Raw genomic sequence first — 24,910 nt, 5'->3', positions numbered from 1 at the left:
TACAGGCCATTTCCCATTTCCCATTTCTTTGTACATTTTCACGTAAAATGTTTAAGTGAATACTGCACCCATAAATTCACTCATATATTTTGAACATGTCTTAAAGGAAGCATTTTCTAAGAAGTGAGACTGAAGTTAACATCATCACACGGTCATCAAAAAGTTAATATTAATAGTGTTTTAGTTCTAGAAATCGCAGTTAAGATTTTCATTAGGAGTGACCAGGATCGACAAGATTAGGTTTGGACACAGGGAGGAGGGGGCAGAGGATATATTGGAAAAAAGCTGTTGACGATGAAGCTGCCAGCTAGAGATGGATGCAGATAATCCACTGTGGTGACCTCTAATGGGAGCAGCCGAAAGAAGTTCGAGCAGTTGCATTTACCCTCAGAAAATTTTGTGAATTGTGTACATTTGTGAAGATTACCTTGCTGCACAAAACATGAAACTACTGTGAACTTCTTCATTTTATCCCTTTCGTGATTCCTGCAGCACTCTATCAAATCAAATCAAATCAAAATTTATTTATATAGCACATATTAAAAACAACAGTGTTGACCATAGTGCTTCACAGTCAATAAAACATGAGACAGTTAAAACAAACAATAGAAGAGGACAACAAACAATAGGTAACAACGCAACAAACTAAAACAGCCAACTAGACAGAATCAAAAGCCAAAGTAAAAAAATAAGTTTTAAGACGTAATTTAAAAGACTGGATAGACTTGGCAGTGCGAATATGAACGGGGAGGTTATTCCAGAGTCTGGGTGCCACGGATGCAAAGGCCCGGTCGCCTCTCGACTTCATTCGAGTCCTAGGTTGTGCTAGGAGCCTATGGTTGGATGATCTAAGTGCCCTGTTGGGATTGTATGAATGGAGTAAATCAGAAAGATATTAGCAAGATCATCATCATCTCCTGTTGTTTTCAGCTAATTAGTTAGCTGTTCTCTATAGCAATTTGTTTATTGCAGTGACAAACCGGTGACAATGCCTATGTTTTAACACTTCCATATTAGTGTTAATAAGTATACTCTTTGGCTGCTAACTGGCTGTTGTAGCTAGCTCCTGGTTTCAAAATGATATCAGTCATATCAGCAAAACACTTATTAATGTATGCATTACATCGTATATTGATCCTTGTGATTGATTTAACACTGAAATGCAACCAGTCCACTTTTAATACTTAATATTTTCTAAATGAAAATTCAGATGAGCTGAATAGCAGTAAACTGTAATGCTAAATGATTTCTCTACATATCATTTGCTTCTAAGAGCAGGCATATACAGATGGTGACAACCTGAATCATTGTTCCCTTTGACATATGATGCAATATTTCTATTCTGATGAAATTTGAAAATACCCCCCATCCACAAGTGTGGTGGCTATGACAGATCAAATGCACTGCAGCTTAAGAAAGCATTTTATGGAGACATTAATGTGATGGAACGGCTGCAGTAGTAACTGTGCACTGAGACTCTTCAAAAAAAAATAAAGGATTCATTGCTGTGAGGAAGAAAAAGATGCAACCTAATGTACATTTTAATCTCAAGATTCACACATACATGTTTGCTATTAGCCATTTACTGTCGCTTGTGATTTCCAAAACAGTTTCATCACGTTATTGTCTCCCCAGAAACACGTTCCTTGGGTTTGGTGAGTTTTTTTTTCTCGTAAGCTTTTGTGGCATTTCATTAATTTCGCTTGTGTGTTTTTTTCCATATGGTTTTCTTTGCTTTTAACTATTTTTCATGTGGTGTTTTGAGTTGCTGTGCATTTGAACAACTTTCACCGCCACTGCACATAAGGTACAGGGCTTATTGCATGGTTTGTGTGGACAAAGTGTGAAGCACAGGACATTGCAGTGAATAGATGTCCGCCCGATTGGATACATATGAGGGAAATTTAGTTATTTCTATTAGCAGAAATGTGTTTCATCCATTCGGTACTCTTTTTGATGCCAAGGCTCACTGTAGCTCCTCTGCTAACGTCCGGTTGTCCACACCACTTTACGTTCGACAGCTTAGGAAGAACCCCCGACAAAACAGACACACACTGCTGCACACAAAGTGATTTTGGAACGTTTAATCGTTAACAGATTCATTGCACATTTGCTCAAGTGCAGAGTCATAGTCAATGTAAAGCTTTAAAAAATACAATCTCAGTCATCTCTGATGTGATTCTGGGTGCGTTCATGTCGATCGTTTTAAATAAAATACAGTATATGACAGATAAACCTTCTCTTTAGGGTGGTATTCATCGATAGATCTGGAAAGTAAACACTGAGAAACAGGGCAGCATAACTGGTCAACGTCAAAGGTTCATATCATTCATTCATATTTAGGTAGTATAACTTTTTGACATAGTACATGTACATTTCCCTTTGTCTTTGTAAACACACTTGTGTCTTAATGTTTTTCTTTTTTTTTCTTTTGTTTTTTTTGTGTATTCGTAGAATGTGACATACAGTACTACCCTTTAGAGAAGAGCATAAATTACCACCTTTCTGTTGGCACCTGAATTATCATAAACACCACTCTTGAGCTGCAGCTTTTTTTTTCCTTTTCTTTTTTTTTTTAGCACGCTCCATTTCACACAGAAATGTCCCCCATTCTCCCTTTTGGAAATAGCTCAATAGATTTACAATACATATTTTTTTCATTTTTTGATTAAAAAAATAGTTTGAATCAACTGTACACAATACCAAAAACAATGTGCTTATCCCCATAAGGTATAGTGCTGAGAGTTCAACATGCCCTTCACCATCTGTAGTTACACTAAACTCTTCTATCCTTCCCACCTTTCTTCTTTTTTTTTTAAGATGGGGTGTAATCGCAGGATCCATCACGGAGGCCTCTCTCCGTGGAACTTCCGGTGTCTGTGCCTGCCGCTCTTTTCCTTGGCCATGTTGATACAGGCGTTGTGCTTGTTGCTTTGCAAGTGGTTCCAATACTTGATGAGTTCATTGGGTTGGAACTGATGAGATGTGATGAGGTGGCTGTACTTACAACTGGAGTAAGACACACGCCAGTGGTTGAAAAGGAACTCGTTGGGAGGGGGTGCTGGTTCGATGCGCAGCTTCGCCAGGCAGATTCCCACGTAAACATCCTCCAGGTGCAGCCTGCGTATGCTGAGCGAGGCCTGGTAGATCAGCTCGGCCATGTCCCCTGAGAACACGTACCCCGTGCCTGAGCAGAATATCGGGTAGCGCTCGCTTGGATACACCTCTGGTGGCATGTACCACTTGCTGTCTTTGTTTCGGTTTGGTGCATAGCCCCTCATCAGGTAGCCAGTGAAATACCTCTGCCTCGGAGGCATCTCAGGTTTCAGCAGCTTCTGGATGAGATATTCTGTATTGACAAACATGTCACTATCTGTCTTCATCACGTAGGAAGCATGTGGGCAATAGGTAGCTACCCAGTTCATGCCCATCAGAGTTTTGATGGTCAGGTTGTAGTAAGTGTCCTGATAGTCCTGTTGAATGATATCGTGGTAAACGCGGCTCTCTTCCTCGATTCTGCTCTCAAGGAGGGTGTCCGAACTCTTTCCTGTGCCGAGCAGGAAAAGACGGACAAACCCCAGGCCCATCGCCACGCTCTCGTTTCCCCATGTCTGGCGGATTGCATTGCGGGCATCGGCCTGTCCTGGCTCTGCAGCTATGAGCAGGATGAGAAAGGGTGTGCTGTCTCTGCACTTGAAGGGCTCGTTCAGGATGTATCGATAGGGCTGGGCGCTAAGCCTCCCGCCAACACCCATCTCCTTCTCTAGCGTGTTGTTAGTACTCATCGAGTCCCCGAGCCCCATTACACCCATTCTGGCTCCTCCACCTCCCCCTCCCCCCACGACTGCTGCCTCTCCTGCTGCTCCCTCACCCTGCTGAGAGCTGAGGTTGAGGAGAGGTTTTGGTGCAACATTCACTGTTTCCCTCCAAAGGCCCCTCAGGGAGTTGCTCTGGTTCGCCTCTCCCTTGGGGCTTCGGAGGCCCCTGACAGTGTAGGCAAGCGGGTTTTCGCGAGGCCCGCTGTGCCCTGGCAGCCAGTCTTGGTGGCTGAAGAATAAGAAAACGGCGAAGAGCAGGGCCAGTGAGACGAGCCCGGCCACGTGGGTCCGAAAGAGGGAGCGCTTGACGGTCCAGGTCATCTTGATGGGACAGCAGTGCCGCCGTCTCCACTGCATGATGCAGGTCGGGGTCGCAGGAGGCTGTTGCTGCTGCTCGAGAATGGGCGGCGGCGGCGGTCACATACAGTCACCGCAAACATGTGGTTGTCAACAATCAGAGGGTTATCTGAGCTGACAGACAGGTTGGAGTTAGCCTCCTGGTGGAGTCAGGGGAATGTCTGAACCCCCTCCGATGCAGCTTAGAGCAGGGTTAAAATCTGAAAAGAGAAAAAAAGGAGACTGAGAAAACAGCTTTGGAAGCAGCCTAAAAGCACCTCCTATTCACTGGCACAGAGCCACATGTTAGTTGTCTGAATTGCAGGTGTGGTTTTTATTATACTTGTGGGAAAGAACTGAACCTAATTATTAATTGTGCTTTGTTTTTCTCATGGCTTGTTTTGACACGCTCGAGTGACTTTGACTAAAAAACCCTCAGTTAGAGCTTTCTGTGGATGGAGGGTCCAATATGGCAAATGGCTCTCTCGGTAAGCTGACTTAACAGTTCAAAAGGAAGTAGCTGATTCACAGTGAGCACTGTTGTATCTTTGATTGGACAGGGACGAACAACACGGCAGGGCCTGGATGCTGCTCTGAAAATTATGCATACAGTGCATCTGTATGGTTGAAAAACAAGCACTCCCAGTTGTGTCTAGTTGCTGATATACAGAACACATCCCGAATAATTCTATCTCATGGTTTACACAACTGACGGCCATAAATTTGCACAGTGACAGAAAATAAAGAGAATCAGGAATTCATCTCATGGTTAAACCCAGTTAAAATAGTCAAGACTGGTGGAAGCTACATTTTGGGCTGGCAGATTGGTGGTAGGCATGGTGAGATGGTGGTTTCTTTTTTTCTTTGCATGTCATTACTCAGTTTAATGCCTGGGGCAAACTATAAATTGCAGGTTTGGCCCAACGTGGTGCCAGCAAACGCTACCCTGAGCCGCATGGGCAAGCAAGTGTCATCAGCCCCCCGCAGCGCGTCAACAGCTAGGGAGGAGATGCATCTGTCAAAGTGAGTTTTCAGGGTCCAGCAGGCAGCGGTGCCTAAGCCTGAGCCAGCCTCTGGCGATAACAGCCATCACCAGCCATTCACCTTCTACCTCCAGCTTATCAATGCTGCCTACTGTCTAGCTGCGATCACCCAGGCTGCTTGAGGTTGGATCATGGAGACGTACAGTATAAGGAGAGGACAGATAAGGAAACAGGCAAACAGTGTGGACAAAAATCTACGTGATTATGTGTGCTGTCCAACAGGACGTTGTGCACAAAGAGAGACATAATGGCGAATGCGCAGAATGCAACTGACAGACAAGCCACTTAGAAAACTCTATGCCAGGGGTGACAAATTCAAGGTCCGCTGGCCAGAATCGGCCTGGGAAAGCCTCAAATCTGACTGTTTTGTTAATCCTGTGAATTAACAAAAAGTTTAAAGTATTTGTAATTACAGGAAAGTCTAGGCAAGGACAACCCAGAACTACTTCTGTTATTTTTACACATTTATTTCCAATACTGACATATTGTTCATTTACTACAGCAGCCTTTCTTTGTCATATACAAAAAATCAAGACATAAAGTTGAAAATGACCATCTTTTTTCCCTATATTAAGATATTTCACAGATTAAATGTGTAATTAAAGGGCTTTACACCGACTGACACTTAAGATCAAAGTACGCTGTATGTGGTTCATGATCTAAAATGAGCCTGGCTCTGTAAACGCACTGTTCTGAAGCAGGATTTACCTAAAAAGATTTTGGTATACACGCACCAGCTCAGCGAGTCCCCGAGGCAAACAGTCAGCTTGCACAAAAACAGCATTTACTATGCAATATAGTCAATCACATGGATAGCAAACAGCACACATGCAATCATTTTTGTTGGGATCACTGACAGACAAACCCAGAATATAATGCCGACAAGATTTAATGATACACACAGAAAATACGCTACACACATAATCAGATCTGTGTACACACACAGACAAAAGATGCATGTGCACATCACACATAATTATATTCACACTTGACGCAAACATCATCACTGCTGTCCACGTTAACTAACACACACACACACACACTCATGCTGGCAGTACACATCACTAGAGAAAACAGAATATGCCAGCAGAAACTTGGAGGTTGTACTAGACTCTGGTGAATATTAATGTAGCAGCAGTGTAGCAGTCTAGAATCCCCTTTTGCTTCCTGTGTGTGTTAATTTACTGCCTGCCTGCATTGCCTTTCTTGCTTGTTTGCTTGCTTTTTAATAATTTGAGATACGAAACAATGGAGCAATAATTTTTGCAAATGCAACATGCCAGCTTGCTAAGAGAGAGTGTTTTTTTTCTAAATCTAAACTTGCAATTTTCAGTTTCCTGCTACGTTTGCTCATTCATCATGACAACTGACAAGGAACACGATAACCTTTTCAGGCGAGTGTGCTTACCCAGCGCAAGCAATTACAGGAGAATGAGAGAGGCCAGGGCCGGCTTTGTTTTAAAGGTTAACGTACTTTACATCGAAGCACATCCAGCACTTGAGAGATTTCTGCTGTCAGCTAAATGAGCATGTAGTTCCATGAGCTCTGATGAAGAGTCCACACACAGAGGCGCATACACATAAAAATAAACATGTACGCACGGGTACACACGCGAAATCTGACATCTACCCCACCCATGCGCTTACAACCCTCAATGGATTTCTGACGTTGTTTTGGATCTAAATGCCAATTTCACCAGGAGATCAGGCATCCATTTTTAATTTTTACCAGTGCAATTTAATCTGCCAATGCCTTTCCTCATTAATTCATTTTCTTCGCTCTCATCAATGTCCCTTCTATATAAGCCAATTAGTTACACTAGTGCTAATTAAAGCCCCAGCGTTTCAGTAGCGGTCAATAGTCAGAATGACGCCTCGGGGAGTGGCACTTTGGTAACATACTAAGCATACATTGTAGTGCCTTTTCTCTCAGCCTTAAAATCAGCAGGAAGAAACTCCCAATGTTCACACACCAATCACCACGGTTTGCTTTCTTTCTTTCTATGCCTGCATAGGCAGCCTAGACTGCTTTTGCCTAAACATGTTGTGAGACGCATGCAAAACAAGCTTTGCCGATGTCAATGAAGATATGACCTTCATTTGATGAAAAAAAATGCAGTTTGTGATAGTGACACATTTTCTTGAGGAAAACGGCTCACAGAGCGGCTGCTCACTGAAGTTAAGAGGTTAAATTCTGCTTCACTGGAACCGGTCCGACTGATTATGTGGTTCATTTGACATTCCTGTTTCCTCTAATAACACCAGCCTTGAAGCAACCACTACATTTATGATTTATTTTAATGCTAAACTAGTGTTACGCCATACTGCCTTCATTGGAGTAACGAAAGCTCAGGCTCTCTAAAAAGAGCCATCAAAGGCTAAACAACATCGACAAACAAATCCTGAGTGTTGTGGTTGAATGAGATATAACTTGTATGGAAAAACTAGTCTTGTGAAACAATGTTCTTTGGACAGAGAAGACCAAACTAGAGATGTCTGGGCATAATGCACAGGGCTGCGTTTGGCAAAAACCAAAAACAACAAATCGGCACAAACACCTCATTCCAACTTGCAAGCACAGTGGTGGAGGGGTGACATGGCTTATTTTGAAGGCACGGGAACTGGGCACCTTGCAATCAATGAATCTAACACAAACTTGTCTGTAGACGAAAGTAGATCAGCTACAGCTTGACTGAAACTGGTTCATGCAACAAGACAGTGGTCCCAAGCATACCAGCAAGCCTATAACAGAATGGCTGAAAAATAGCCCCCCCTCCGAGTTGCAATGACCCAGAAAAAGTCCACAAATGATATGGCAAGAGCTTAGGTCACCTGTGCATTTAGAATGCCTGTAAACATAAGTGAACTGAACCTAAATTGTAAAGAAGAATGGGTTGTACAGAAAATGACAACTTCAAGTTATTGCTGGTAAAGGTGCTTCTAAAAGCTACTGAATCATGAGGTGTACTTAGTTTTCACAGGGCTGCAGAGTCCAGTGAAAACGTTTTTCACAATAATAATAATAATAATGGATTGGATTTATATAGCGCTTTTCAAGGCACCCAAAGCGCTTTACAATACCACTATTACCACTATTTACAATACCACCACAACACTATATATACATCATAAAGCTGTGAAATTTATGGTTTTCAAGGTCTTTATCATTAACTCGGTTTCCCTGGGTCTTTTCCCGTGTTGTAGTTGTGTGTCTTATTTTGAAAGAAATATTTGCGCGTTATTCTATATATTCTCCTTCCTTCCTTGTCTTTCCCCTCCTTCCCCAATCAGTCGAAGCAGGTTACTAAAACCCCTCACTTAACCTTTTTCTACCAGAAGTCTTTTCCTGTTAACTTCCTCTCAACTGTGACCAAGAGTTATCATTCTCACATTCTTTGTTCTGTTTAATACCATAGGGTGATGACTGCGACTGTACAAATGAGTGCTACTGTATACACATAAACTGAGGGTAACTGCAACTGAGTAACTTATTCTAAAACATTTGAAAATTGAAGTGGCAAAAATGTTGAAATACTTTTGTCTTACTTAGTTTCAGTAATGCTCAATTGTACCTGAATGGCAAAAGACACTCAAAATAATTAATCCTCAAATTACTTCCATTTCCTGTCCTGTAACTGAATTGCCTGATCGCTTAAGCTTTAACTCCATAAAGTCAGTACTATTTTAACTGCAGTTCTTTTTGACTGAACTAAATTAGACGAATCAAACGTCAGGTAGATATGCAAATTACATAGATGTTTTTTCACAGCTCTTACCTTATTGCTGAAGTAACAGCTGTTAGAAAAAATTTGAAATCATAAAAAATATGTTGAGGAAATAACGTGTCTGGCAGCTATGACTTCTCTTTACAGCGATTCCCACAACTGACTCATGTTTTCAATTTTCGTGGAGAACGGTCTATTAATGTCTATTGTCTATTCAACATCCAATCCAGGCTCATTTTGGTCTATTTAACCTAAGTTCTGTAGAACAGCTTAGAGCAATGCACTCCATGGAAACATAACTAAATATAGCCAGGTTGACAGTGACTACCTATTTTTTTATATCTGAGGTGGAGTCAAAAACCATGCCTGCTCAACAAACAAGAAATGCAGCTTTGCAACGCTCACTGTGTTTTAGCTGTTGGGCAAACTCACTACTCATGGATGTTCTTCATAACAACTGAGTGACACATGGCAAATCCACCTCAGCTTTTAATACTTTTTTTCTCCTTTTTAAATTTATTTTCTAATGAAGTCACCATTTAAAATGCAGACACATAATCTCAATATGATCTCCTCAATCATGGACCTTCATCTATAAAGCCCTCCTTTTGGCATCAAGTTTGAAAATACCATCAGTAAAGTATCCAGCACAATCAGGTCTCCCCTGCATAACTGGTTTTCCCTGCGTCAGTAGCACGCACTGGGCTCTCCAAATCACGGACAAACAGTATCCCACAGTTGTTTATGTTTTTGAACCCATTTTGCACAGAGAGGCATTTTTTGAAAATTGTATTGATAGCAATGTTGAATATTATTACACAGGAAACAAACAACTACACGTAAAATAATTACACCGTGGCGCCTCTGCCTTTCTAAATGGAGGGACGGTAGCTGCGTGTGTGTATGTAAGTGTGTAAAAGTTTGGGAACCACTGTGACATAATCCATTCCTCACTTCTGTTCAGCAGCACTCCACTTCAAGAACCTGTCATTTCATTCTCAGCCTTTTGTTTACCATCTGATTGCAGTGAATAGTTCAACATGTAAATCCAAGAATACTAGTAACTTGAGATCAGGGGTGGTGTTCATCCCTATTCTAATTTCCACACTGTTGTTCTATTTCTGAATGGCCAGCTGGCAGCTTTACTTTGGTTATATTTACCAAAGTGAAAAGCAGGGTTTTCACAATCTTAAGAAAACGGCATTTCTTTAAATAAAAATTATTAAAATAAATTGCGTCTTAACTAGTGATGAACCAAAAACTAGTTTCAAGCTCAAACTTTTCTTTACAAAAAAACCCTGACAGCCAAGATCTTTTTGTTGTTGTCTTTTTTCACATTTTTGCCAAGAAAACAAATTAATCTATCCATCTAGTAGATTTTAGGTTGCTTTGATCAACTTCAAATTATTTTAATTCATCCTTTACTTTATACTATGGCAGGCATTGATCTATCCCTTTGTTAAATCTGATGTCATTAGCCATTTCCCAGTCTAATGCTGCTTCGGTTTTCCAAATCAATCAAACTCTGAGCCACCACTCAGAGAGAAAGCTCTTTTCAGCCATAATAAAATGATCACTGCGGCTGTTCTCCCAGATATTACAGTTAAGTTTACATTCAAGGGTGCAGCCGAGTTGGACGTTAACAGGAAGCTATCTCACTGGTTTCTAACTAAAGATGAGATACCAGGTTCTGACCAAAGTATGTCTAAAATACTAAACAGAAAACACATTAGCTGTGACATTTAAAAAAGGGTTAGTCAAGCTGGGCCAGCTTACATATAATGATGTGCCACATGGTGGCAAGCTACATAGCTATGTTTAGGCTAATATGTATTTAAATACATTAGCACAGGGATGATAAGAAGTTTTTTCCCAAAAGCTTATATCAGCTGTCTCTAATGGGCCATCATGTGGAAAACTTCAGCCAAGAGATGAACCAACCTCAACACCAGGCTGATCACTAATATGTTTCTATGGTGGGCTGTGCAGCAAATGAAAAGCAAGTGAATAAAAAACCTGAAGAGACTAAGAATTCAATCCAGTTCAGTTAAGGTTTATTTATGTAACACGAAATCAGAATAGCACCCCCGTCAAGGTACTTTCTACTATAAGGTAAAAACCCTGCAGTTCTGGAGAAAAATGGCAACAATCAATGTCTCTCCTATGAGCAAGCACATTGCAACAGTGGTGAGGAAAAACTCCCTTTTAACAAGAAGACACGTCCTGTAGAACCAGGCTCTGAGAGGGGAAGCCACCTGCCACCATCAGTTGGTGGTTAGGGGAAGGAGAAAAGAAATAAAGAGAAGAGAAAAATGACAGAATAGCAAAACCTCGAAAAATAGACTTAACCTCCTAAGACCCGAACTCTTCCACGGCATGCATTTTTAATTATTCTTTGATATTTGGGCTGATTGGGACCTGATGAATGTAAAAACAAACAATTACCAGATTTTTTTTTACCTAATTTTTGTTTCTAAGAAAAATGAGAGCCACAAATGAGGATATTCGTTTAAAATTTTGATCGAACAGTAGCAGTATAATGTCCTCGTAAGTGGATATCAGGCCCTTGTAGAGCAAAATTTAGTATTTTGGTCTAAATAACCCAAAATGTGATGTCCACATATGTGGACGCCAGGTCCTAGGAGGTTAAGAAGCAAAAAGACACTTTCACTTACTCTGCAGTAACAGCTGTTACGTGGAATATCTGGAAAGGAAGAATCTCCACCAACTGACTTGTTGCGCCAGTGGCATCCTGTTACAGTAACACACTCAAAATCAGGGAATACTTTAGATCAACAATTTATTTGACCAATGTTTGTAGAAGGCAAGAGTGCATGTTGTAGAACTGAATCTATATGTGCAAATACATTTATGAATTCTATTCAAATTCCATTTGTTTGACAGTCTACCAAAAAATCTTTCCAAGGACTATCAGTCAACTGCACATCTAACCTTGGATGGAAATCACAGTGTCACCAAAATAAAGGTCAGAGAAAGATTAAAAACAGACACACACACACAATAAAATAAACTAAAACAGAATAAAATAAAAGTGCTATATGGACTATCCTTCAGCTATAGAACAGAGTTTAATATACTCAAACAGACACTGAAATAAAAAATAGTTTGAGTTTTAAATGAAACCATCTTCGGGTTACTGCTTTTCATATCCCCTTTAATATGCTGCTTCTTCTCAACACATCTGTCTGAGTCTAATCTGCTAGTATACAAATAAAAAAAAAAATAATAATAATTTGTAAAATTCATGTAATTCATGTGATACAATTTTTTAATTTCGACACTGGATTAAAGAGCCGGCACACAGTGTATGCTGCTCCTTGATTTCACTGTTTTCTTTTGTCTCTGTCTATAAATCCAAGTGTCCTCTGTCAGTAACGCTTTACTCAAAAACAAACGTTCCTGTGATATATTTAGTTACGTGGACGAGTCGTTTTATCTGTAGAATATTGATAAGGTCAAAACCCAAATACAAAAGAAGGAAATTTGGCATTTGTTGTACTTTTACAGGTTTAAAAATAAAACCGCCTTGTATCTTTACCCCCGCCAAAAGTAAAAGATTGTCCTGATGTTTTAAATAATTCACAGACTTGCTGTCCAAGAACTAAAGAAAAAGGATAATTTTCAGACCCTTTGAAAACGTTGTTTGCTGTCTGACTCAGCCTGGAAAGGGCCAGCAGGATAGGGAGGGTTGAGTTTTTGCTAAGTGTTGCACAACAGACGAGACACTCTGGATGGCCAGCTGCGTTTTATTTTTTTTTAATATCCTTCATGACTAGAGCCTGGTCAAATGTGGGCCAGGCCACTTGAGCCCTTCCATCACACGACATAGCCATATCTGATCCTTATCAGGTCAGCTGACCCAAATTACAAACTTCTCTGGTATCTAATCAAGAAGTGTTATTCATATTCTGGTTTTAAGATAGCCATTTCTTTAAACTGACTTTCATTAATCAAATAACTGATAAATACTGTAATATAAATGTTTTTTGATGCAAAAAAATGTTTCATAACAAGATAAATTGTTAATGTTTACAACTTCCCCCAAACTGCAGGTAGTTCTCTCAGGCAAACAACTGAAAATAAAACGCTGTGCTGTTAGGAAGCGGTGCAAATAATTCACTGAAAATGACTCGCTAGCACACGAATCTTTACCTGACATATTTTACCATGCAAACAAAAGTAGGGGCAACAGACAAATATCAGATGTTACTTACATCATTTTCTAGTAAATGTATAAATTCAGCAGATAGCAGGACCTCAGACTCTGTTCTCTCTTTCAATCATCTCCATCATTTTCCCCATAACTGCCTTGATCCTTTGCTCATACCGAGGCTGCTGGTTTGTGGTTGGCTCTGAGCTCTGGGTTTGCTTTAGTCACTTTTCCTTTGTTAGCTTTTTTAAAACAACCATGTTTAAGCGTCTGTTTGTTGCTACAGACGGTTTGCTTTTTTGAATCTTTGTCTTTTGCTCACAGTGAGGAACTTCCACACTAACGTCACCTCAGCTTGTGGCAGCGAGTGTGGAAATCGGCCGATTCTGACCAATGCATCTCATTTCTCAGTCTACTGTGACATTAAACAGATTCTCTTTAGATGTTTCAAAGCTGATTGGATTAAAAAAAAAGTGATTTGAAAAAACGGATTATTTTCAAACATACATCAGCGTTCTGAACTCCACAGATGTAATCCAATTTCGTGTAAACTGAACCTTTACCACATACACTACATGCAGTAAACATTTAGACTCGCTTGGTCTTTAAATAGCTTTAGGTCTGAGTAATAGCAGTGACAACAGAAAGTGTTGAGCAGCCTTTGGACTTTGACTTGGACTCCCGACCTTTTAGGAAATCAAGCTTTGGCATCCAGGACCCACCGCAGCTGTAAATATTATGCTACAGCATCGCACGTCTCTAAGTGAGTGACAGACACAGAAAAGTGTTATCCACTTCCGTTAATTGTGCTATCTGAAAACTATTACTGCTGTATTTACCTCTCACAGTCCTAACGCCCTGCACATGTTCTCTTCCTTTGGACTCTTTTTGAGGACTCGGTTCAGACGCCACTGTAATAAATTATAAGGGGGTTTGAAAATTAGACCCTATTAAAGTTTCATAGTCTGGTGGTCAGAGTGAACACCCTGACGGGGGAGGTTAGCCTTTTTTCCCCTCTCCGTCTCAGCATTTAGCAGATATCCCCCAACTATGCACGGTCTTCAGTGCCCAAAAACGCTCAGGCAGCTCGACATGATGAAGTGGATAAAAAAAACCCTGTTAATTGAACTGGATCGATGGAAAGTCCCTGGCCTTGCCTCTTGGCAGGTTTACAGAGGGATTTCCTAAACTTGATTTTTATGGAGACTAATACAGCATGCACTACTGACCCCTTTTGCTGACACTGTGCCTCCAGGAATGTCACACAAAAACCAGGCAAATGGACAACATTCGTTCTTAGGGGAAGAAATAATAGTGGAATTTAAATAAGTGGTCCTCTGGTACACCTTCCCCGTGGGGTGGGGGGGGAGAGGGGCTTCTGGAAAGTATCTGACGGAGACGAGATGCATGATGTTGGGACAAAGGTGTGTGGAGAAATTGATTGATGGCTAGATTGGTACTCGTCAAGGCTGCTGGGGAAGAAAGGTGGATGTAATGGAGGGGAGAGGAGGGCGGGGAAGGCTAAATGAATAATGAGGATGTGGGGGGACCGATGAGACGTGCAGGGCTGCCTACCTCCTCCTCCTCATGCTGCTGCCGCTGCGGTGGCTGATGGGGCTGCGGTCGGCTGAGGGAGAGCAGGGACCCCGGTGCCTGCACTCGCCATCACCGTCTCTCAGGACTGGAAACAATCTGGGCTTTAGTTCCCTTCCCCCTGTTTTTCTAATCGCACTGACACCTTCGATGCGTAAGGTCCCTCCTCCTCGTCCTCATCCCCACAAGCTCAACAAACCTGCGGGTTTTGGTTCTCCTCCTGCTGCGACTCCCCCTCTCCTTCCTCTCCTGTCTTGCGTCTTGTGCCCGCTCTACACTGCTGCCCTCTACTTCATTTACGTATCCCCTCACCTTTCTGTTTCTGCGTTGTTTTCTGATTTTATCCAAGTTTGGCCCGCTGCTCAGATGTGTTATTTCATGTCAGAATGAAAGCAAGAACACCACAGCATCCCCGCCCCGCACGGCTATCGGGGAGCCCGCTGAAAAGCGACAGAGCAGCAGGAGTACGGCTGGTACTTCACGATGCTCGGAAAGCTGGTGTTAGGCAGAAGGGGAGTAATAAAAATGAGCAGAATAGGAAAAATATATATATAATCTTCCATATATAAGTCCAATCACAGCCAAAACATGTTCCCCGAGTCCTGGAGTGGGAAACGGAAACAACAACTCATCTACCTTCACCTCCCTGCTTCGGTTTTTCAGTCCGCACCTTCTTGTTTTTTCCTTCTCCTGTGCTCCGTCTCGGAGCGACCCCGGTCGGATTCCTCAGCCGGGCGAGGTACCTACTGGCCCGGGGAAGCTGGCTGTCAGACACCGCTACACTGACAGAACTCTCCCACGTCACCGCATTCTTAGCGGAGCATCTCACGTGACCCACTTCAGTCACTCATGCTACCTTCAAGGATCGTGGGTGAAAAAATGTCCTCCCTGTATTCTCCCCCTCTCTCTCTCTCTCTCTCTCTCTCTCTCTCTCACACACACACACACACACACACACACACACACACACACACACACACGGACGCACACACACACACACACACACACACACACACACACACACACACACACACACACTCTGCGTTCCAGCAAACACTCTTACAATTAAAACTTAATCAAGCCATGCTGCATTCATATTGTTATTTGACAATTTAGGGGACAGTTTTCTTCATCTTTCAGTTTGGGGGAATAATCAAACTGATAACTGAAGTTTTTAGAAACTTTATTTTCATCTTGCCACACAGTGGAGATGCTGTAGACATGTTATGGCAATAATGTTTCATCTTTTAACGAGGCAGGTGTTTTGGCTGTAATTAAATGGCTGAACTAAGCCATTGTTTGCTGAAGCCTCATCGTGATGCCTCAAGGCCAGTATTATGGCCTTTGCTATCTTTGTGTTTTGAAATAGATTGTGATAAGTGATATGGGTTGAAGAATGATTGTAACAGATGTGCTATGGAGCCGATGGTCCTAAACTCATAAACTGATGATTATAAAATATAGAGGTAGACAAATTAACCCCATTGGTTGGTGAAGTCCATTGTTGAGCATAAAGAGGAGCATTTTCGTTTGTCCTTTGAAACTGGACATGCTGATGACTGATAATCCAAGAGACAGAGCAGACTCGGTGTGTTGTGATGTACTTGGTAGGATCTTTCTAAAGCATGCCTTCCTTTTTTGACCTTTTAACTCAAATATTTTATGCAAAAAGACTTAAGAGTAGGGAAAGAGTGAATAAAATCATCAGGCAACTGTTTACAGAGGCGACAGATTAATGGAGCTTAGGCCCACTTTAGTTTGATTTAGAAAATAAATTTACAACACGCAAGACATAACCAGCAATGCCTTTTAATCCTACGCTGCAGCCTTCCAAGGCATTCAGCCATAGCTGACTGCATCGACCTGCCATGTAGTTACATTTCTTGGGGGATGCACATCAGATTATATGGAAGGATAGGGCACAGAGTTTAAAAAAAAAAAAAAGGATTTCCAGTTATGTCATAAGTTATGACAGATTTCCTACAGAAGTCTAACTCGGGCCTTTCTCATAGCCTTCTAGTTAGCCAGACTGGCTTTTAGTTTTACAACAGAGAAGAAGCGAAAAGAGACTACAGCATCTCAATTGTGCCTCAAACCTACATTCTCAGCAAAAAAAAAAAAAAAAAAAAAAAAAGAAACCAATGCAGAAGGGTCTTAACCCTGCATTTTATTTGGCTGCCAGAAGACTCTGGTCCTATAGAAATCTGTGAAAAAATGGTTTTCTGACTTGACCTCTGTAAACATTTTCTTGACAAGTTTATGGGCTCAGACACTCTTGCTGTGTCATAAAAAATTGAAAAATTAAGTCTATTTTGTAAGCCTTGGTCATACTATGTTTCAAAATGGATATTTATCCATAGTATCCTAATTAATTAATTACCTCTGGTTTCAAAAGAAATGCAGTTGTACAGTCTTCAGGAAAACACCCCTCTGCTCCTTTTCATTTTGACCTCAGTAAACTCTTTATTGATGAGTAATGTGTCTCAATCTCTAGTTTGAAGTCTTATTTCAGGACATTCATTTCATAGAGTATCTTGGGAAGTCACCACAATATGAAGATGCAATATTTCTCAGCAAAACACCAAAGAAAACTTTCTACTGGACCCTGAACAATGAGACTTTAGCAACCAATGAGTGATGTCACTTTGACCACATCCATCTTTTACTATCATTTTATGACATTAACATTAAATACGATTATTTTTGTGGAATGGTGTGTAATGGGAAATCATTTATATTTGGACTAAATTCTCAAGGAGTCTGTATATTTTTTTCTACCTGTAGTGCAGCAGTTATGCATTTCATTAAAGCTGCAATCCAATTACAAAAACAATACCTCATGTAAAAAGTGGAAGGCACATAAAGAAATCTGACAAAGAACAGGAAATCAAATACGATGTATCTGAGACGGGAATGTGCAGTTGTTGGGGTTTTTTTTTTTTGCAAGTTTTCTCTTTGTTTAGATCCATCTGGGTGACAAGGTGCACATTTGATTATCAAGGCAAAGAAAATCATGCTTTCTTCTTGCTTTATTCTGATCCATTTATCATCCTTACAATGTTTGAGAAATCAAGAATGATTCCAAGAATCCAGTGAATTGGTGACAGATGTAGTTTAAAAACCAAAAAAGACCTCCCAACAACCCAAAGCTTAGTTCTTCCATTTTTCCCACATCCGCTTGAATGCAACATCACTCCCTTCTCTCATTTCGCTCCCCCTCCTTCACAACCCACCACCCTGCTCCCGCTCTGTGGGCGGAAAAAAGGGGGATTTAACTCGGTAAGAGCATGGTGGCCAGTGGTTGTCTGGTAACAGCTGGATTTGCCTCCATTGTGCTCTTTGTTTAACTCTGCCTGCAATGGTCCTCCCTGGACAGCGCCCTTCTGATTCCAACTGTAAATTAAAAAGGCATCTTTTGCCCCGTCTGCTACATTAGTAATGCATTATGCACACATGATTACCAACTAAATTTAGCATGCTTTTCACATCTAGACTAAGAACAAAACACACACACACACACTCGCACGAAAACAAAACAACATGTGCTCCCCTGCAGATGACAGCACAGACTTCCTGCCTCCATTTCATGAGTCTGAAACCCTACCTGCCTCATTAATGACCTAAAGACAATGCAAGACCCTTCATCAACCCTCAGTCCTGTTTACACTCATCCACCTCAAAGGACCAGTGTGTTTCCTGATAAGGGATGAAAGCGAGCTCGCCTCTCTCCCTCTCTCAGTGGAAGTGGACCAGATGGAATTATAGCTCGTGCGAAAAGCAGCTCACCACCGCTCACCAGAGGGAGAGCGGCCTCTCGCAAGCACTGTAAATATTGTAAGGTACACTGCAGCACAGGAGCACCGGTGACTGAATAATTAATAGGAGCTGTGTCTTTGACAGAAATATTTTGGAGGCCGTTAGCTCTGCTACCTGGCCAGTGAGAACATATTTGTCAAACGAAAGCAATGCCGAGGTGGTGATTGATTTCCGGTGGCTGCCAGGTTAGAGGCAGCGTGCCTTTGTACATTAATATCATGTGGCATCTATCACAGGTCACTTCCTCAACTCATCTAGTCTTCGCTGCACTGCAAAGACTAGCGTTTCAAAATGTAAATTGTCGTCATTAATTGCCAGGTACCCCCGGGGGCGTCTTGGAATGCCTGCTCGGGTGTGTTCCACACAGATATACACTCACCCAAATGCATGCTTTTATGGTGTTTTTACATTTCTTAGAAATGTCCCGTAGTCATTTCTTTATAAACCATTCATGTCCGTCCCATTCACAATATATATTATAAAGATAACGAGAATATAATATTTTTAACTTATTAATTAATTAATTAAACAAAAAATAACAAAACCATTTACACTTATTATTAATTAATTAAACAAAAAAAACAAAAAACAAAAAACAACCCACTGCTATAAAACAACAACAACAACAATAAAAGTGAAGCCAACTTTCTTTTCTTTGCACAAAAACCCCAAGTTCAAACACAAACGACCAAACATTTAACTAGCGGCCTGGGAACCCTTTCACATTTGAATAATTTCTCATTTCTATGCTTTGAGTCATGGTCAGTTCGCAATAATGGCTAGTTCTGGAAGGAAATGCTAAATGACATGGTGAATAATGCAGCTATATCTACCTTTTCACTCTGCGAGTTTACTCATTTGATGAATCAACTGGTTTTTTTTTCTTTGTTCTAAAGCGTTTTAAAGTGCGTTTGCCTTGTGCTGCCCCGTACTTTACATTCTGTCTCTCTTTTTTCCCCCTTTTCTGTCTGACACTGCTGGGGGAAGAACGGGTTGGTTATCTTGAAGCGACGCCTTTGACGAAATGCAGTCTCAGATGAAATGCGAGCTGTTATTGCTTCTCTTAAAGAGTGCAGTCGCAATATCCTGTGGCAGAGCCTCAAGTACAGGCAGGGCTGTCAGGGAATATTTTCGCCTTGAGTCAGACTCAAGTCTCTTGTTCACAGTACAGATCCTGGGGGTCAGCTCTGTTACAGAAGAGGGCACATTACAAAGACTGAATTGCTTCGATTTCATATTATCTCAGAAAGTTTGAAATTACACTATTAAAATGTGACTTTTTTCATTCAAATCATTAGGACAAAGTGACTAAAATATCTGCTTCCATTGCACATGAAATACATAAATGTTAATTTTAGTTTAAATCGAGTAAAATTCTTTATACAAATCCCACATATGGCACAAAGAGGAGGAAAAAGGGGGAAAAAGAATTCCTGAAATGTCGCAACAGATGCATTTGGCCACATTGATGACAAAGGCAAAATGTGTAATGTCTATCACATCCATATGAAAATTCACAGAGCGAATTAGAAATGCATGGGAGGCACACAGCTGGCATGCAGTCTGAATAGTAGCATGCCTGTCAGACTGGATTGTCTGGATTCTTGCAGGCTGGCGACAAAAGAGCAGTGCTTACTGCCAATATAGAGAAATAAATTAATGAGAGCCAGCGTGCATGGCTATCAATGACAAATCTTTTATCAGTTTGTGTACAGGTAATTTATTTTAATTCAGTGTATAAATCCACTGCCTGCACAAATGTGCACATAAGATGCTTGGCTTCTTGGCTCAAGAAACCCAGGGCTGTCTGACCGTCAGAGCCAGATATAGATGCGGTCAGACAGTCTGAGATCCAGCCAAAGTGTACAAATAAACCATCTACGCAAGAGGAGCTGGAGGCAAGAGCAGGAAGCCATGAATAGACAGTTACAAGGCAAACATGACATTTATTTTATGGCGGGAGAATATTACGAAGGGATCTCATAATTACCAGCCTTTACAGTGAAATATAACAACCACAGAAAAATGACAAATGGATGTGGAAGGCTAGAATTTTTAATATATGTGTTTGCTAAACTTGGTTACACAATACAATACAAAAATAACACTATAATTGTACTCACAAAAACTGGACCACTGACATCTTGGATGGATTGTAGTATAGATATTACACAGGAAGATGGCAAGTACTGTGCAAAAGGCTGAGGTGTGCCAAATTATGCAGGCAACACACAAATCAGTGGCAGCGGGAGTGATGAATGCAAATTTAAAAGATCGGTCCAGCAGCGAGTGCCTATTTGTTAAACACGGCAGAGGGTCTGTCATGTTGTTGGGCTGCATTTTAGTGTGTGGTGCTGGGGATTTTGTCAAAATGGAAGTATGCACTGTCAAATTTTGGTCCAGCTTAGCTTGGAATTTGTGTGGGTAAAACCTTGTCGTGAATGGGCTGCCTATAGGATTAGCCTACATTCTTATTAGCTGTTCAAATATTATTATTTTTATTTTTATCTAATTCTTTCCTGCTATTTAGTCTTTCTATAAGCAATTTTTACATAGTTTATTTTGATTTTTTTTTTAAAATTCTCATTAATATATACAACACCCAGCACGCCCCTGCGGGCGGTTTATCCTTCAAGCTCGGGTCCTCTACCAGAGGCCTGGGAGCTTGAGGGTCCTGCGCAGTATCTTAGGTGTTCCCAGGACTGCACTCTTCTGGACAGAGATCTCCGATGTTATTCCCGGGATCTGCTGGAGCCACTCGCCTAGCTTGGGAGTCACCGCACCTAGTGCTCCAATTACCACGGGGACCACTGTTACCTTCACCCTCCACATCCTCTCGAGCTCTTCTCTGAGCCCTTGGTATTTCTCCAGCTTCTTGTGTTCCTTCTTCCTGATGTTGCTGTCATTCGGAACCGCTACATCGATCACTACGGCCGTCTTCTTCTGTTTGTCTACCACCACTATGTCCGGTTGGTTAGCCACCACCATTTTGTCCGTCTGTATCTGGAAGTCCCACAGGATCTTAGCTCGGTCATTCTCCACCACCCTTGGGGGCATCTCCCATTTTGACCTCGGGACTTCCAGGTTATACTCGGCACAGATGTTCCTGTACACTATGCCGGCCACTTGGTTATGGCGTTCCATGTATGCCTTGCCTGCTAGCATCTTGCACCCTGCTGTTATGTGCTGGATTGTCTCTGGGGCATCATTACACAGCCTGCACCTGGGGTCTTGCCTGGTGTGATAGACCCCAGCCTCTATGGATCTTGTGCTCAGAGCTTGTTCTTGTGCTGCCATGATTAGTGCCTCTGTGCTGTCTTTCAGTCCAGCTTTGTCCAGCCACTGGTAGGATTTCTGGATATCAGCCACCTCCTATATCTGCCGGTGGTACATACCGTGCAGGGGCCTGTCCTTCCATGATGGTTCCTCGTCTCCCTCCTCTTTCTTGGGTTTCTGCTGCCTGAGGTATTCACTGAGCACTCGGTCAGTTGGGGCCATCTTCCCAATGTATTCTTGGATATTCATTGTCTCATCCTGGACTGTGGTGCTGACACTCACCAGTCCCCGGCCCCCTTCCTTCCGCTTAGCGTACAGCCTCAGGGTGCTGGACTTGGGGTGAAAGTAGGACTGGGAGTTGAGCTTGACTCCATCCTCAACCCGAAAAGGCCCCACAAGCTCATCTTTGTTGATACCAGCCCAAACCAGTACTCCACCTCCACCTTGCTGGCATCTGAGTCGGACTGGAGCTCTCTGCCCTTTACCAATCCAGCCACGGGCCCATCCATCTGGCCCATCAAGACTCACTCTCATTTCATCAGTCCATAAAACCTTAGAAAAACCAGTCTTCAGATATTTCTTGGCCCAGTCTTGACGTTTCATGTCTCTGAGTATTGCACACCTTGTGCTTTTGGGCACTCCAGTGATGTTGCAGCTCTGAAATATGGCCAAACTGGTGGCAAGTGGCATCTTGGCAGCTGCACGCTTGACTTTTCTCAGTTCATGGGCAGTTATTTTGCGCCTTGGTTTTTCCACACGCTTCTTGCGACCCTGTTGACTATTTTGAATGAAACGCTTGATTGTTCGATGATCACGCTTCAGAAGCTTTGCAATTTTGAGTCTGCTGCATCCCTCTGCAAGATATCTCACTATTTTTGACTTTTCTGAGCCTGTCAAGTCCTTCTTTTGACCCGTTTTGCCAAAGGAAAGGACGTTGCCGAATAATTATGCACACCTGATATAGGGTGTTGATGTCATTAGACCACACCCCTTCTCATTACAGAGATGCACATCACCTAATATGCTTAATTGGTAGTAGGCTTTCGAGCCTATACAGCTTGGAGTAAGACAACATGCATGAAGAGGATGATGTGGACAAAATACTCATTTGCCTAATAATTCTGCACTCCCTGTAGTGACAGGCAAAACAGAAACTATTAAACTGACAAAGAGAAAAAAACAAATTTTACTCACACAATCTGGAAGTTGTGTTCTCCCTATATTAAAGCTGCTATACAGAATCTGCAAAACGAACTGGGTTGAAACATTTTTGACCCTCTTTAACAACATTCCAACATAACATTATAATTGATTGGGGAGATTAAAATTAATGATATATTTTTATGTGGTTCAGCCACAACTCTAATAAAACCTCAGCCAGTAATAGGTAGGCCAACTTTTGGACCGTCCAGTTGTCTGTATGACTGCCGCAGTACGTACATCACATCAGAAAGTGCCAAACAGCCCTGGTGGAGTGAGGAGCTGTAAAGAGAAGCAGATGCTCTGTTTATATTCTAAAAATGTTTTAAGCTTGTTTCAAAATTCTATACTGCAGCTTTAAATGTTTTCCAAAAGCACACATAGACTTATCAGTGTTTCTCAAACTTTTTACAGTGTGTACCACCTGATAAAAATGTCAAGCTCTCCTAAGTACCACTATGAAAGCATGAAAGTCATAAATCTTACAACACAAAATTAGCATTATTAAATTAGTAAAATTAACATCTGCAGTAAAGATTTTTTCATGCATGGTATACATTCTACCACAGGCAAAGTTGCCTCCATTTTTATATATATATATATATTTTATATTTTGTAATAATTTATTTGTAATAATTTATTCTGTTTTGGGAGTGTTTTTTTATGCATCTGTATTATATTATACATACACATTAAAAGTGAATCTCTGTCCAAAAAATGCACTCAGTTTACTTTTCACTCACTATAAGCATCATTCATAATTCCCCCCCCCCAGTAATTAAGGAACTATATGTATTTTTTTTAAATTCCAATCCATTCTTCTTTTGCAGCATTTAAATAACCTTGATCAAATTTGATGGTTTGTTACAGACTTTTCAAAAAAGTGTTTTGCTTTTCTTTCACAAATGTGGGGGTTAAATTGTTAAAATGCACAAAACAGTGATGTCATGTTTTGTGACGAGGGAACAGGGAGACTTGATGAATTTAAGAATCTTATGATTTAATAAAGAAATTTGCAGACTTGCACAGAGATGGTCAAATTATGATGACTGATAACGGAGACGAAGACAACAGACGACGAGGACAGGGAGGATGCAGGGACTGACAGAGACAGGGAAGAAGTCTCATTGTGACGAGTAAAGTGTATCTTGGCTGGCTGGGCAGCTCACTGGGTGCTCAGCACCCCCAAAGCTCTGATCCTAGAATCGCCCCTGGTTGAATCATACAAGTGGTCTTACCAAATACTGACTTTAAAACTGTTCTGAATTGCACAAATTCCATTTTTGTTTTAGAAACTGTATTTCACTTTATGTTAGCATGTTTCAGTTAATTGCTGTGTATTTCTCATTTTCCTAACAAAATAAAAGGAACTAAGGAATGCTTCAAGACTTTTACACAGTACAGTGTAATTTCTCAGAAGTGACAGATCCAGTAACTCGTGTTAGTGATGAAACCTTGCACATAACTAGCAGACCTACTGGTAACCATGCATCAGTCAAAGCAGCTCAGGTCCTAATAATGCATAACTGGGGAAATTAGCTATCAGCTCTCAGGCCTATTGTTGCTTGCTTAAGGCATTAGCTGCTGCAGTTTTGCATTTATGTGTTTTTGTGATACATGTTAATATAAGATTGCTTCGAATTGAAAATTTACATGGTGCTTCATAATAGTCTCATGTTTAATGCTTACACCACATAGCTGCCTGTCACCCACCCACATGCCTTATTTATCTCTGCACTTAAATAAACACTGAAAATAACATTTAATCTGTACGTTGTCCATATTGTCAACATAATATTAATTGCTGCAGTGTTCTTAAACAAACGCCGCTGTCCCCTGTTACACATTAAGAATATATTTATAACAAGGTGCAATAATAATTAATGTGCAATAATAACAGTGTGCAATACACATACACTTCTTTTTATTACT

The 24,910-nt window shown here is 41.2% G+C and overlaps 1 protein-coding gene across 4 annotated transcripts; it reads right to left on the bottom strand.

The window, feature by feature from the left end:
* Positions 1-2,069: 2,069 nt before the first annotated feature.
* b3galt2 (UDP-Gal:betaGlcNAc beta 1,3-galactosyltransferase, polypeptide 2) lies at positions 2,070-15,595 on the bottom strand. Of its 4 annotated transcripts, none has more exons than XM_040046451.1 (2): positions 14,669-15,595; positions 2,070-4,375 (listed from the first exon to the last, which is right to left on the bottom strand). In XM_040046451.1, exon 2 carries the CDS (start codon positions 4,173-4,175, stop codon positions 2,844-2,846), a length of 1,332 nt encoding a protein of 443 aa, XP_039902385.1. In that variant the 5' UTR covers positions 4,176-4,375; positions 14,669-15,595; the 3' UTR covers positions 2,070-2,843. The 4 variants fall into 4 exon arrangements, with proteins under 4 accessions (XP_039902385.1, XP_039902386.1, XP_039902387.1 ...); XM_040046452.1 differs by having other exon boundaries at positions 15,323-15,595; XM_040046453.1 differs by having other exon boundaries at positions 15,357-15,595.
* Between the last annotated feature and the right edge of the window lie 9,315 nt (positions 15,596-24,910).

Source organism: Simochromis diagramma, unplaced genomic scaffold (genome assembly GCF_900408965.1).
Source record: "Simochromis diagramma unplaced genomic scaffold, fSimDia1.1 OVJJ01000553.1, whole genome shotgun sequence".
Classification (NCBI taxonomy): domain Eukaryota; kingdom Metazoa; phylum Chordata; class Actinopteri; order Cichliformes; family Cichlidae; genus Simochromis; species Simochromis diagramma.
The sequence above is the reverse complement of the archived record's forward strand: the minus strand, read 5'-3'. Positions and strand labels throughout refer to the sequence as shown.